This window comes from Strigops habroptila, chromosome 8, assembly GCF_004027225.2.
Source record: "Strigops habroptila isolate Jane chromosome 8, bStrHab1.2.pri, whole genome shotgun sequence".
Classification (NCBI taxonomy): domain Eukaryota; kingdom Metazoa; phylum Chordata; class Aves; order Psittaciformes; family Psittacidae; genus Strigops; species Strigops habroptila.
Window position 1 is genome coordinate 43,160,358 of NC_044284.2, and position 12,380 is coordinate 43,172,737.

General features: G+C 54.0%; 2 protein-coding genes across 27 annotated transcripts in view; one reads left to right on the top strand and one right to left on the bottom strand.

The window, feature by feature from the left end:
* The window catches only part of PRRC2C (proline rich coiled-coil 2C), a 75,127-nt gene extending 72,865 nt beyond the window's left edge, over positions 1 to 2,262 (top strand). For all 26 annotated transcript variants that reach the window (XR_003992929.1, XM_030496368.1, XM_030496388.1 and 23 more), the window contains one exon: positions 386 to 2,262. Coding sequence is in view for 25 of the 26 variants with exons in the window: in XM_030496368.1 (XP_030352228.1) it covers positions 386 to 652 (267 nt within the window). In the remaining variant the exon portion in view is untranslated. The remainder of the gene's footprint in view (positions 1 to 385) is intronic.
* Positions 2,263 to 9,429: 7,167 nt separating this feature from the next.
* On the bottom strand, positions 9,430 to 12,311 carry MYOC (myocilin). Its single transcript, XM_030495883.1, has 3 exons — positions 11,409 to 12,311; positions 10,759 to 10,878; positions 9,430 to 10,624 (listed from the first exon to the last, which is right to left on the bottom strand). The coding sequence occupies exons 1-3, from the start codon at positions 11,905 to 11,907 to the stop codon at positions 9,840 to 9,842; spliced, it is 1,404 nt and encodes a 467-aa protein (XP_030351743.1). The 5' UTR covers positions 11,908 to 12,311; the 3' UTR covers positions 9,430 to 9,839.
* Positions 12,312 to 12,380: the final 69 nt, after the last annotated feature.

Here is a 12,380-nt window from a genome sequence, read left to right on the forward strand (position 1 = left end):
TGCCTTCTGGTCATGTCGGACTTCCACTGAGGAGTGAAGCTTTGTTTTGAGCCTACTGTAGGTAGTGCTTACACTTCTTAAACTGCAATAATAGCGTCATAAAAAGATGTTAGCTAATGCTTCAAACTGTTGTCATTGATCCTCTTTTCTGGGTTGAGGATTAGGAAGAGCAAGGGAAGCCTAGGCATGACGTTAAGCTACTACTGAGGAGCCAAGAGTTCCTAGATGTGGTGACATCTAGGAAGCAACTGGATGAGCATTGCCTTTCTAGAAAAGTCTTGCCACTGCAGTCAGTCCTTCCTCTTTCATTAAGGAGATACTTTTATGAAGTCACTCTTATTCCAATGCCCTCTCTTCAGTAAATATATTTTCTCCCTTTCTTAAGGCAAAGCAGAGAGCAGAGGTACTTCAATCTACCCAGAGATTCTTTTCTGAGCAGCAGCAGCAGCAACAGAGCAAACCCATAGGAGGCAAAGCGCAGAAAGTGGACGAGAACGGGAGCAAACCCACCGAGGCAATTGCTGACTCTTCAGGAGTCTGCCAGGACAAAAACGAGGAAAAGCCCACCCCTGCGCCTGCTACAGCAACAAAACCTGTTAGAACTGGACCAATCAAACCTCAGGCAATCAAAACCGAAGAAACAAAATCTTAGAGGCTGTGTTTCCATGCAGGTGCGGGGAGAGGGGAGGGTGGGTGAGATGACAGCAGCATGGATTTCTAGCCCAAAGGATGAGACAGTCTTCTCTCCCTGCAGGGCTCTGAACAGTGTAAAGTGACATAGAAGCATTCAGCAGTTACGGATGCAAACTCCTGTGTATCCAGCTGAGCTTCTAAGGCTCCTTTGGGCTTGTGTCTGCTCTAACAGCATGGAGGCTGCTTTTGGTGTGTGCACGTTCTACACGTGTGCGCATGTACTGGCTTACACACCTGTATGTTTCCCAAAGCGAAAAAAATGAGCAGTAGTAACGGCGGGGGAGGTGGTCAGGGAGGCTTGTTCCTAGCTGACAAGATGAACACTCATATTTTCTTCAGGCTCTGATCTTCAGCTGCTATTTATCTTTTTATAAACCCATGAGTATGAGAACATGCAGATCTGAAGATGGTGCTGGGCCAAGTACTGTGTGTTAAGTTTTTAGTGACTTAAGAAGCTTCTATCTTGTAATAAAGAGGGATTCATATAGCTGGCAAAATTGCCTTTGCTGTGTGACCTAACGTAACACAGACTTATCCTGATGATGTTGAGTTTCCCTCTGAAGGCAGTGCTTTGCTGGCTGCTGCTTCTTGGATGACAATATATTGCATTTAGATCACCGTATGAAAATGCTACTTGGCCACCTGTGTTCTCTACACCCGCTGCCCCCTCAGTTGTTCACCTCTGGAATTGAAAGGTTCATTGCATCAATAGTCAGATTTGTTCTGTTCACCTCTGTCCAGCTATCTTTATATGATGCGAGTGATTTCTAAACGGTTTCCAGTTTATGTCTGTATACAGCAGAGAGCACTTAGAACTGTGCCACGAGAATAAAAGAAACCTTATCGGCTTAAAGAGAGTTGAATCTACAAGGTGCATTCTTTATATCAGAGCTGCGTCGCACCACCTCCTTGCCCACAGTGTGCTGGAAAGTAGAATCAAGTCAAATAAATGCCTTTTTAATTGTATCCTCTAGTATTATAGCTGTAGGACAGTACTGTATGATACTTCTGTGAATGTAAGATACCCTGTACCTGCTTATGATATGTAGTAGTGACTGTGCTATACTGGAGCTGTTTTTAATAATGTTATTCTAGAGGTTTTTTTCCAGACAATGATTGAAAAAGCTAATAAAAAGCACCAGGTACCACATCAGTAGCAGAATTTGCTGGTTTTTTCTGGGATTTTTTTTTGTTTTCGTTTTTTTTTTACATGTTTTGGAAGGAAGAGTTGAGAGTCTAATGTGTATAATTTTGTTCAAATGACTGCAGAAGCTGGAAAGGCTGTTGCTGCTATCGATGCCTAGTGAATCGCTATTGGTTATCTTTTTATATAAATATATATATAATTTGAATTTTTGGAAACTTTAGCTGTGATGTCAACTTTGGAAAAAAGTATCCCACTTGTAGTGTGAGTTGGCATTGTACAGAAATTAACAGCCATATTGGTCTAGAAATGTTAAACTTAATTTTTTTTTCCATTTGTACAGGGGTAACGCACTGTATTAAATATGTACGGTCTTATTTACATGGGTTTGATTACAGAAACTAATAAAGTATTCTCTAAATAAAGCACCCGGGTAATCTCGTGATTAGCGCAGTGCTGCAGGATGCACAGAGAGCACCTGAACACCGTGTGCTGAGCAAAGAGTGCGCATCACAGCTTGGGAGAACAGACTTATGAGGAAAACCAGCTTGAAACAGCTTATTTTTGTTGCCTCTGGCACTTTTGATCTCATTCTGCAGTGAAGGTCTCATGGGACATGGCCTCCATCTAGCTCTGGACAGGACCTGCAGTTTGTGTTTGCGAGATGTTACCTCTACAGCATGTTGGTGAGCTGCCGGCTTCCTAGAGAAGAGCCACTCATCAGAGGAGACCAGGATGAGCACAGCCGGTTACTCATTTTAGCTGGTGGCTGACAACAGGCATCAGCTGCACCCTCACAGCAAGGGGCAAGACGTTTCCTGCAAGAGGGAGCCTTGATCACAGGCTTCCCAAGGATGCGGGAGGCTTTCTTCTTGTGCTGCTCCTGAACTGCTGCCTTCTCAGCTCTATGCAAGCAATGCACACCCACTACTACATGTTCAGATCATACAGTTACCGACTAAAGCCCTTAAGAGTGGGCCAGAATGAGGGCCGAGCATCCTCCAGTCCTTCAGTTGCAGGGGGGAGGGCATCCCAGGTTCCTGTCCTGGGTTTGCAGGGTTAGGAGCAGCAGAATGCTGTCAGTTGGTCCCCAGAGGGAACTTGGTACCAAACACCAGAAACACTTCCTGTTTGGGAAGTAATTCCTGCCTTGGGAGAAGGTACTAGCTAGCACTGCATGTCAGACCAGTGCAAAGGAAGGAGAAGGCAGCCGGGGTGGCTGCTGGTTGTGATGCAGATCACCTTTGGTCAGGAGTGTTGCTGCCAGCCCCGCAGAGTTGCCTGTGCTTGGCTGGGTGGGAACCCGAGTTCAGGGGCTCCAGAGGGGCGAGAGTCCTGCCAAGGCTCATTCTGTCAGCAGGTAGAACTGCAGCACTACAGAGTAAATAAAGGTGCCATAATCCACAGATGGAGCGATGGGCAGACGTAACCTCCGAGTAGGTGACAACACAGGTAAAGCACCTTTTTTGTTTTTACAGGAACTGTATAAGCACATCTACAGAAAGTGCTTTGGGGAGAGGAGGATGAAGGGAACTGAGGGAACGTAGATGATGGTTTGATCTACAAATGTGCTATAAAAGTAACTGAGTTAGATGTTTCCCTGGTTTGAGGCTATCTTTAGCCTGGTTCATCTTGGAAGGACATCCTAAAAATGGGAAATCCTTCACCAGACTATTCTACATTTAAGGAAATGCCACTGAAAGGATTAATCTTAAATTCTCCAGTAAAGCTACTAGAAAAGTCAGGCGAGTTTCCCACAGTCGGCTGTGGGAACATACCAAGCTTTTGACTATTTCTTGTGCTGAGCAGAACAAGGATAATATTTTTGCAGAAACTTCATTAAAAGCAAATGATTGGTCATATTCTGCATCTGAATAACTTGGTTTTGATGGAGGCCTCTAAAACAGCCCCGAACCACCCTGGTTGCCTTTGAGGCCAGGTTGAGCTTTCAGTCACTGACCATGGTTCATTGAATATTTTTATGCCATTAACTAGATAACTTGCTCCTGACCACTTAAACTGAAATAGTTCTTCTTTTTTTGAGTGGGACTTGCTGTGTAATCTCTTTCCTAGAGGTCTGGTCATCACAAGTAATTGTGCTGAACCTCCCATAAGTTAGGGAACTATTTTGTTCAGAGAATTCACCTTTTTTCCCCCCTTAATAATGTTCAGTTTGTAAAAAGACTGTAACTTTTCCCGAGGGCAAGAGCAGAGGTGGGTTAAATGTGACTTGGGCCAGAATCCAGCAACCCCCTGGGCCCAGGCTGGCTTCTTGCTGCGGTGCAGGAGGGGAGAGGCTCTCCAGGCTTGTTTTGCAAAGCCTGTTAAGTAAAGCAAGGCATTCAGCACTGTTCAGCTCCAGCCCAGCTCTCTGCAAATCCTGTGTACATTGGCTTCTCCTAGTCAATTAAGCGATGGACTTCCCAGCCTGAAAAGACCCCAGTGCTGGCAGAGAGCAGGACGGGGAGAAGGGCTGGGGCTGTCTGCCCGTGGTGTCTCCACTTGCGGAGAAGCTGTTGGTGCTGCTGTTCCCTGGGGAAACAAGCCCTCCCTTTCATGCTGGGGCTTGAGTCATGCCTCTGGGGAGCTGTGGGGTAAAGTGGGGCTCCAGCCTCACCTCTCATCCTGTTCTGGGACAGAAATGTCATTCTCCCATCCTCAGGAGCAGGGTTTCTGTGTGTTGGGTGGGTGGCAGCTTGACTGCCTGCCCCTGGCTGGGTTGGGTCAGCGCTGTGCTGGCAGGGGCTGCCTGCTGCATGCCTTGTGCTTCTCAGCCATAGCGAGAACACAACAGCCCCTGCCTGCTCCTGGGTGACCCCTATAGCTGCCTTTGCCCCTAGCTTTACAGCCCTGGATCTTACCCTGCTGTTTGCCTTGTTTCTCTGTAACTGCCTGTCCCCAACTGAGTTTTTGCAGTGGCCTATGCACTCATGTTTTCCGAGGCCAGGAGAGCCTGTAATGCACCACGAGTTTATTGCAGCAGCTGCGGTTGGTGGCAGCGGGTACCCTCTACCCGCAGGGGTGCCAGGGCACCCTGCTCAGCGCAGACCCGGGTCCTCTTCGTATATTGCCCAGCTGGCTGAGACGGCGGGTGTGGGGCTGCGGTCAATGGTGGAGGCACTGCTGCCACCCGTCAGGAAGCTGAAGAAAGAGTCATGCCGGGGCATGGCGAGTGGCATCCCACAGCCTGTGAGGTCCACTGTGCAGCGCACGACCCGCTGCAGCGTGTAGGTGATGCAGCTCCAGACACTCTCCCGTTCCTGGCATGGCACGGGGCCCCTGGCCCTGGAGAACATGGCGTGGCTGATGGCGGGTGGCGGGAGGTGGTGCCGATCCACATGGCTCAAGCACTGTGGCTGAGATGGCACAAGTGCTAGTGCAGCACAAATAGAGCAGGAGCGGGCAGCTGGCAGGGCAGCGGGGACTTGCTGGGGCTGCTGGGCTGCCCCATGGCATCTGCGAGGGTGCATCGCTGGCCGGGGGACACTTTTGCTGGTGCTGGCACGTGGTGAGTGTCCTAGCCCCGCACTAGGCCTGCCAGGGAGCAAGAAAGGGTCTTTCAGCATCTTGCCTCCATGTGCTGGGATCCCACCTGCAGCCCCAGGTTGGTCCCTGTCCTGGTTTCAGCCGGGATAGAGTTAATTTTCTTCCTAATGGCTGGTACTTTGCAGTGTTTTGGGTTTAGTCTGATATTAATGCTGATGACAGTAGCATTATGTTTTAGTTGTTGCTCAGTAGCACTTACCCTGACCAAGGGCTTTCCAGTCTCTCATGCTCTGCCAGTGAGGTAGTGCACGCAGAGCCAGGAGGGAGCAGAGACAGGACACCTGACTCAAACTGGCCAAAGGGGTATTCCATACCACAGCACATCATGCCCAGTACATAAACTGGGGGGAGTTACCTGTAAGGGGCTGATCACTGCTCAGGTTGGGCTGGGTATTGGTCAGTGGGTGGTGACCAATTGTATTGTGCATGGCTTGCATTTGTTGGTTTGGGGTTGGGGTTTTTTTCTCCTTTTAGTTTTATATCTCCTTGTTATTTCCCTTATTGTTATTATCATTAGGAGTAGTATTATATTATACCTTAGTTACTGGACTGTTCTTGTCTCAATCTGTGGGATTTACATTCTTTCAATTCTCCTCCTCATCCCACACGGGGAAAGGGGGGAGTGAGCGAGCAGCTGTGTGGTTCTGAGTTACTGGCTGGGCTTAAACCACAACAGTCCATTTTGGCACCCAACCTGGGGCTCGAAGGGTTGAGATAATGACAGATCTGAGCAGAGTGTGTCAAAAAAATCTGTGATAAGCATTCATTGTTTTGGATTAATAGTCACTCATCACAACGTTGATTTATTTGCTCTTGGAGTTGTCGCACTTGCTCTCAGAGTTGCCTTGTGTAACACAGTATGTGTTCCCTGCGGTGATGTTTGTCACCTATGTGGCCCGAGCTAAGGCTCTCGCTTTGTCGTACTTTTTAATAATGGCTTCTGAGATGATAGAATTGGTGATTGTGAAACTGATCTGGTACCTGCCCTCAGCATTGCAGCCACATAATGGGAACTATTAATAATTATATCTTTTGCCTTTTCTCCTTGGAGGGCCAACCTATGGAGGAGACATTCTCCCACACCTTCTCCTCCCCCACCAGGCTATTTACAGCAGCATTTGAGAATTTTAAAGATTTTGAATATTCTTTGAGTACCCTTGAAACCAACCTGCTCCTTTTGCCAGAAAAAACAGTATGTTGCCATGTATGGTTCAGGCCTTGTTTAAGGTTAAGCAACTATCTAAGAATACCAAGAGATCTTCCCCAAGGCTGGATACTTATGAGTGACAGGGTGTGTGGGATAATATGGGCAAGTACCCAGGCCAGGAGGCCCCTCCAGTGCTTTGGAACTTCATCCCTGAACAAGTGTGGAATCTGGAAAGACTAGTAAAACATTTGGAAAAAGTATGCTGTCTCCTGGCAACACCAGAGAGACACAAATCACCACAACGTGCTGGGGCCTGGCCCGTGCCTACAGAGCTCTGCTCAACACTATCCAGTACCCTCAAGGGCAAAAGAAGGTCTCCGGATCTGATGACAAAGCCACAGACACCAAAGCTACTCCAACCCAAATAACACAATGCGGCCACCCCAACCCCAGTAGCAGGCACTGCAACTGAAAGAAAGGACCAATCAGTGCCACTATCAGTCACTCCTATACAGAAGAAGTGGACATGAATGTCAGCTTGTGTAGTGAAAGAGGACTCTTCTGTTGTGGGGTTGCTGAAGGTCGAAGAACAGTGTGTGCTGATTGTGATCACAACAGTGCAGCGGCAGCAATATTGCACCGAGACTCCCTGATTCCCATCCATAAGCTGATCCATAGACTGGAGAGCCAAGGAGTGATCAGCAGGCTCACCCTTTAATAGCCCCATATGGCCAGTGTAAAAGTCTAATGGAGAGTGAAGACTATCAGTAGACTATCGTGGCCTGAACGAAGTCACACCACCATTGAGTGCTGCTGTACCAGACATGCTAGAACTTCAGTATGAACGGGAGTCAAAGACAGCCAAGTGGTATGCCACAATTGATATTGCCAATGCATTTTTCTCAATCCCTTTGGCAGCAGAATGCAGGCCACAGTTTGCTTTTACTTGGAGGGGTGTCCAGTACACTTGGAACTGACTGCCCCAGGGGTGGAAACACAGCCCTACCATCTGCCATGGACTGATCCAGACTGCACTGGAACAGGGGCAGGCTCCAGAATACCTGCAATACATTGATGACATCATCGCGTGGGGTGATGAAAACACCAGGAAAAGCTGAGTCAGACAATATGAGACTCATTTCTGGAGTAACCTTATAGACACTTAGGCCAAAGAGCACAGCATCGAGTGGGTGTATCACATCCCCTATCATGCACCAGCCTCTGGGAAAATCAAACTTAAAAGGGACCACCCAGACAAATGGGTGGTGGGACTTTCAAGCATTGGGATACACATTTAGCAAAGGCCACCTGGTTAGTCAACATGAGGGGATCTGCCAACAGGGATGGCCCAGCACAATCACAGCTTTTACATACCATAGAGAGGGATAAAGTTCCTGTAGTGCGCATAAAGACTCTGCTGGGGAAAACAGTCTGGGTTATTTCTGCCTCAGGTAAAGGCAAACTCACTTATGGGATTGCTTTTGCTCAGGGACCTGGGTGCGCTTGGTGGGTAATGTGGGAGGATGGGGAAGTTTGGTGAGTACATCAAGGAGATTTGATTTTGGGTGAGAATAGCCACTGAATTAAACTGTATGATGCTGTAAAATATTGGATATTCTCTCTTCTATGGTGGCTATACTCCACATAGTACTTAATTGCCAGCTGGGTTTGAAACACAACAGAGACCCCACGGGATGTGTCCCATCCCACACCCTCCCCAGCCTGTCCCAGTAGTCTGGCAGGGCCCTCCCCCAGTTCTCCCCACTGGACTCACCAGGGAAGCCCTCACAATGGAGGAGTGTGGGTACCTGCAGCTGGCACCTGCTGCCTTCCCCTGCCCGGCACCCCTTTGTCTCCTGCCCTTCTAGAACAGGGTCAGTTCTGAGCTGGGGCCCATCCCCTTGGTGAGCAGCCAAACCCCCCAGGGCTGCCTCAGTGTCCCCATCCCTCCCGCCCCACACTGCCCCCGGCACCAGCCACCTGCAGCTCACTAATCTTTCCCATGCAGGAAATCTCTGGGGTTAGTGCTGAAGCTTTAACTTTTATTCCGATTCAATGTTGTGGTCATGTCACAACATGCTAAATAAAGGCACTCCTGGAGCTGGCCACAGCAGTAGCTGCCTCCCAAATGTGGCATTTTCCTGGCCAAAGCTTTACTGTTCCCCACCACCACCTTCAGCCTGTTGGTGCAACACGGGGGGCACTGGCCCACCAAACCCCCAGGAAAACCCAGGCTCAGAAAGATGAGGTGCAGGGCAGCAGTGGTGGTGGGCAACATCTGTTGGGCTGGTACCCTGTGCACTCCCCAGGGACGGGGCCGCTGCTGTCCTGTCTGCCCGAACACCTGGGACGGGGGGAGAAAAAGCCTCCTACAAACTTTCTATAATAAATAGTTAGAAGAGCATGGTTTGGCCTGGCATGGGGAGCAGGGCCACAGTAGCTGCATGCATCAGTGGCCAGGCACAGCCAGTCAACCTGAAGCATATGGCTGAGAGGGGCTGGACACACCAAGAGGCTGCTCGGCTGCAGGATGCTCTGCCAGCATTCCTCACCACCGCTCTCTTGGCTTCCCCCCTCCCCCCCCAATAAAACAAGACTTGTGCAGTAAGGGTCCATATTCCCTGCTGCATTTGATCCCGACAGATGATTTTTGGAGGCGGCTGAGCTCCGGGATGCCCCGGGCACCTGCAGTGTGGGATGCAGCAGGGACTGTAGGCTCTCAGCAGAGGAGCTCGGTTCTGTGGGGCTGCTGGTGGCAGTGGTAAACACTGCTCTCCTCTGCAAGGCTGGCCTGAACTGGGGAGGCTGCTGCTGAGGGGAGCCTGCAGGGCAGCAATGGTGCTCGTGCTCAGACAGAGCCTGCAAACACAAACCTCGGCCCCAAAGCGGAGATCACTGCTTGCAACCAGGGAAAGCTTTTATTTGTAGATGGGATCCTCCCAGAAAGCCTCTCCCCACCTCCACCACTGCCCTGCACAGCCTTCGCTGTCCCTGAGCCCTCCCTGCCTCAGATTCAGGGGGGGCCGGGATGGCTGCTCCCAGAGGATGTGGGAGTGGTTCATTCAAAACCCAGACAGGTGCTTCAGTGGCTTGACCAGGCTCTGGCGAAGCACTTAATTTCCCTCTACTGCACTCACGCACAGTGGGCTGTTGCCGGAGGTGCCACCAGGGATGTTGGTGGCCCAATCGTGGTGTGGCTGAGCAGCGTGTGGCCCCCACCATTGCCTAGGGCTGGTTGAGGCAGCACTCCTGGCCATGCCAGGGAGAGCTGGGGAGCAAAGCAGGGTGCTGAGCCAGCATGGCCCCAGCTCACACCTGGGAGAGGCGGACAGGGTAGGTGACCATATTGAAGCTGTCCCAGGCAAAGAGCTGCCGCTCGGTGGGGTTGTAGTCCACCATGCTGAGGTACCGGAAGCGGTTCTCGAAGGGGATGCTGAGGGCCCGGCTGGTGCCGGTGGTCGTGTTGTAGGCAAAATTGATGGTGGCGTTGGGTGCTGAGTAGCTGCTGATGGTGTAGAGGGTGCCACAGATGATGAAGGAGTTGGCCACCCCCCGCTTCCGGATGTTGGTCTCCCAGGTCTGCCGAATCTCCAGCGTCTCGGGGTCCAGCTTGGAGAGAATGATGGCTCCCCGGGCCTTCTCGGTGCTGTAGATCACCCAGAGCCCCGTCTCATCCACAGCCAGATCGATGTCGGTGTAGCCTCCCCAGGCATAGGGGTACTGCCCGTGGTAGCCGGCACCGGGGATCTCCTTCTCGGCCGTGATGGCCTCTGTCTGCAGGTCGTAGCGGGCCACGGCGTGGGAGCGGCGGGGCTGGAAGAAGAGCCCGCCGCGGTAGATGACAGCGCCGTTGCTCTCCAGGGGCCGCGGCAGGATGTGCACCTTGGCGGGGTAGCCCCGGGCCAGCTGCTCGGCCGCCTCGTACTGGAAGAGCTGGCGCACCTCCGTGCCCACCGTGTCCACGCGCCAGGTGGTCTCCCGCGTGAAGGGGGGCACGGGCTCGGGGTCCTTCATCCAAACGCCGTACTTGCCGGCGATGGAGTCTGCCCGGCCGAAGACGACGGGCTCCCCAACCCACACCAGCTCGCCGCAGCCTGCTGAGGGACAGGAGTGAAGAGAAAGGGGTTATTGCTCGGCAGCGGCTGCGCCTGGCGAGCCCCTCGGGAGGGCCAGGCGGTGTTTGTTAGCAGCGAACCGTGGGGCCGGCCGGCTGTGCCGGTGGCAGTACCCGAGTCCTCCGTCCCCGGGCGGCCGAGAGCGGTCTCCTCTAGCATCCGGGATGCGGGAACCTCTGTCCTCTCCGACTGCAGCTCCTGGTAGGTGAGGGGCTGCGGCTCCCAGCGAGGGGCTGTGGTGGGGCAAGGTGCAGCGTGAGCAGGGGCTGAGCCAGCTCCCCTCACCACCGCGCCTGCCCTCCTCACCCTCGGCGGGCTCCACGATGGACTGTTGCCCCCCACAACGCCAACACCTCTGTCAGGAGCCCTGTGCCTGCTCCTGCTGCAGTGGGACACATCTGTGACTCGTTGATGGGGATGCTGCTCTGCAGCCGCTGGTGCTGTTGCCCCCCAGGTCTGCGGTTTAATGTTCCTTCAGGGAAACTCCTAATCCCCCCAGATGAGCACAGTCCCCTGTATTCCCCCTTCTGTTGCAAGGTGGATAGTGGGATAAGGGGGGCTCGGGCTGCCAGCTCTGATTTAAGGATGGGGAGGGGGTTTGGTGCAATGGGCTGCGACCCCCCGGTCGGGCTGAGTCCTGCAGCAGGTGAGCACCCTGCCCCGAGAAGGGGCAGCAGTGGGTGTACTGTATGGGCGGCAGTGAAGAGGCTCTGCGGGGACTCGGTGCCAGGGCTGCTCACAGGCTCCCGGCCCTGACCCTTACCTTTGCCGGGGGCACGCGGGGCGTCGCGGCCGGGCCCCTCTCCGCCGGGGGGGCAGCGGGTGGCCCGCAGCCGGGCGATCTCCTGGGTGCTGCTCTCCAGCCGCCTCCCCAGCTCTGCGTTCTCCCGCTCCAGCCGCCTCTTCTCCTCCTCCAGCCGGGACTTGGCCCGCAGCAGTTCGCCATAGGCGTCCTCCAGGCCAGCGGCCGGGGCCGCTTGCTGGGGGTCCCGTGCCCCTCCCCCCTCAACCCCCCGTGGCCCGGAGCCCCCCGCGCCCCGCTCGCGGCTCTCCAGCCGGCTCAGGCGGGCGGCGAGGGAGGCCAGCTCTGCCCGCAGCTCCGGCCCGCCGCCGACATTGGGGCAGGCGGCCTCGACGGGGCTGGCCACCGTGAAGGAGTAGGTGCAACGCCCGGTGCTGTCATCCGCACGCGTTAGAAAGGCTGTCTCGCCCTGGCAGCCCAGCGCGAGGCCCCCCAAGACCACCAGCCAAGCCCCCAGCATGGCCCCGTGCTATCAGTGCCGTCAGTGCCTCCGTGCTGCCGCCCGCATTTATAGGGCAGGAGGGCGGCGGGGAGAGGGTCAGGGCGGAGAGGGGACGGACGAGCTGGAACCTTCCAGATGCCTGTGGCGGCGGCGGCGGCTTTCGCCCAGCGGCAGCCGGCACCCCCCCGCCCGGGCTCCCCGAGGCCGCTGGCCGGCCTCCGGCAGCCTGCGGCCGCCGCCAACATCTTCGCTGCCGGGGCCGTGTGCCAGGGGCGATGCCGGGGTCCGGGGCGGCCGGACCCCCCCGCTGCTGGCAGGGAGGTGTGGCCGGGCCAGCCGCGGGGTCCCGGAGCAGCTCCCGTGGTACCGGGCTGGGGCCGCCCCGCGCCGCGGCCGCTCCCGCCGCCTCCAGGCCACGCCCCCGGCGAAGCTCCGCCCCCGGCGCTGCCCAGGTTCCACCTCCCGGGCCCGCCCTCGACCCCTGTGAATCG

Bases quoted from the DNA above. Each gene is read 5' to 3' on its own strand.
- MYOC (XM_030495883.1), bottom strand. From the start codon at position 11,907: ATGCTGGGGGCTTGGCTGGTGGTCTTGGGGGGCCTCGCGCTGGGCTGC. The intron at 10,879-11,408 runs GTAAGGGTCAGG...GCCCCACCACAG, and splicing joins CCCGCGTGCCCCCGGCAAAG to CCCCTCGCTGGGAGCCGCAG. The intron at 10,625-10,758 runs GTACTGCCACCG...GTCCCTCAGCAG, and splicing joins CCCGGGGACGGAGGACTCGG to GCTGCGGCGAGCTGGTGTGG.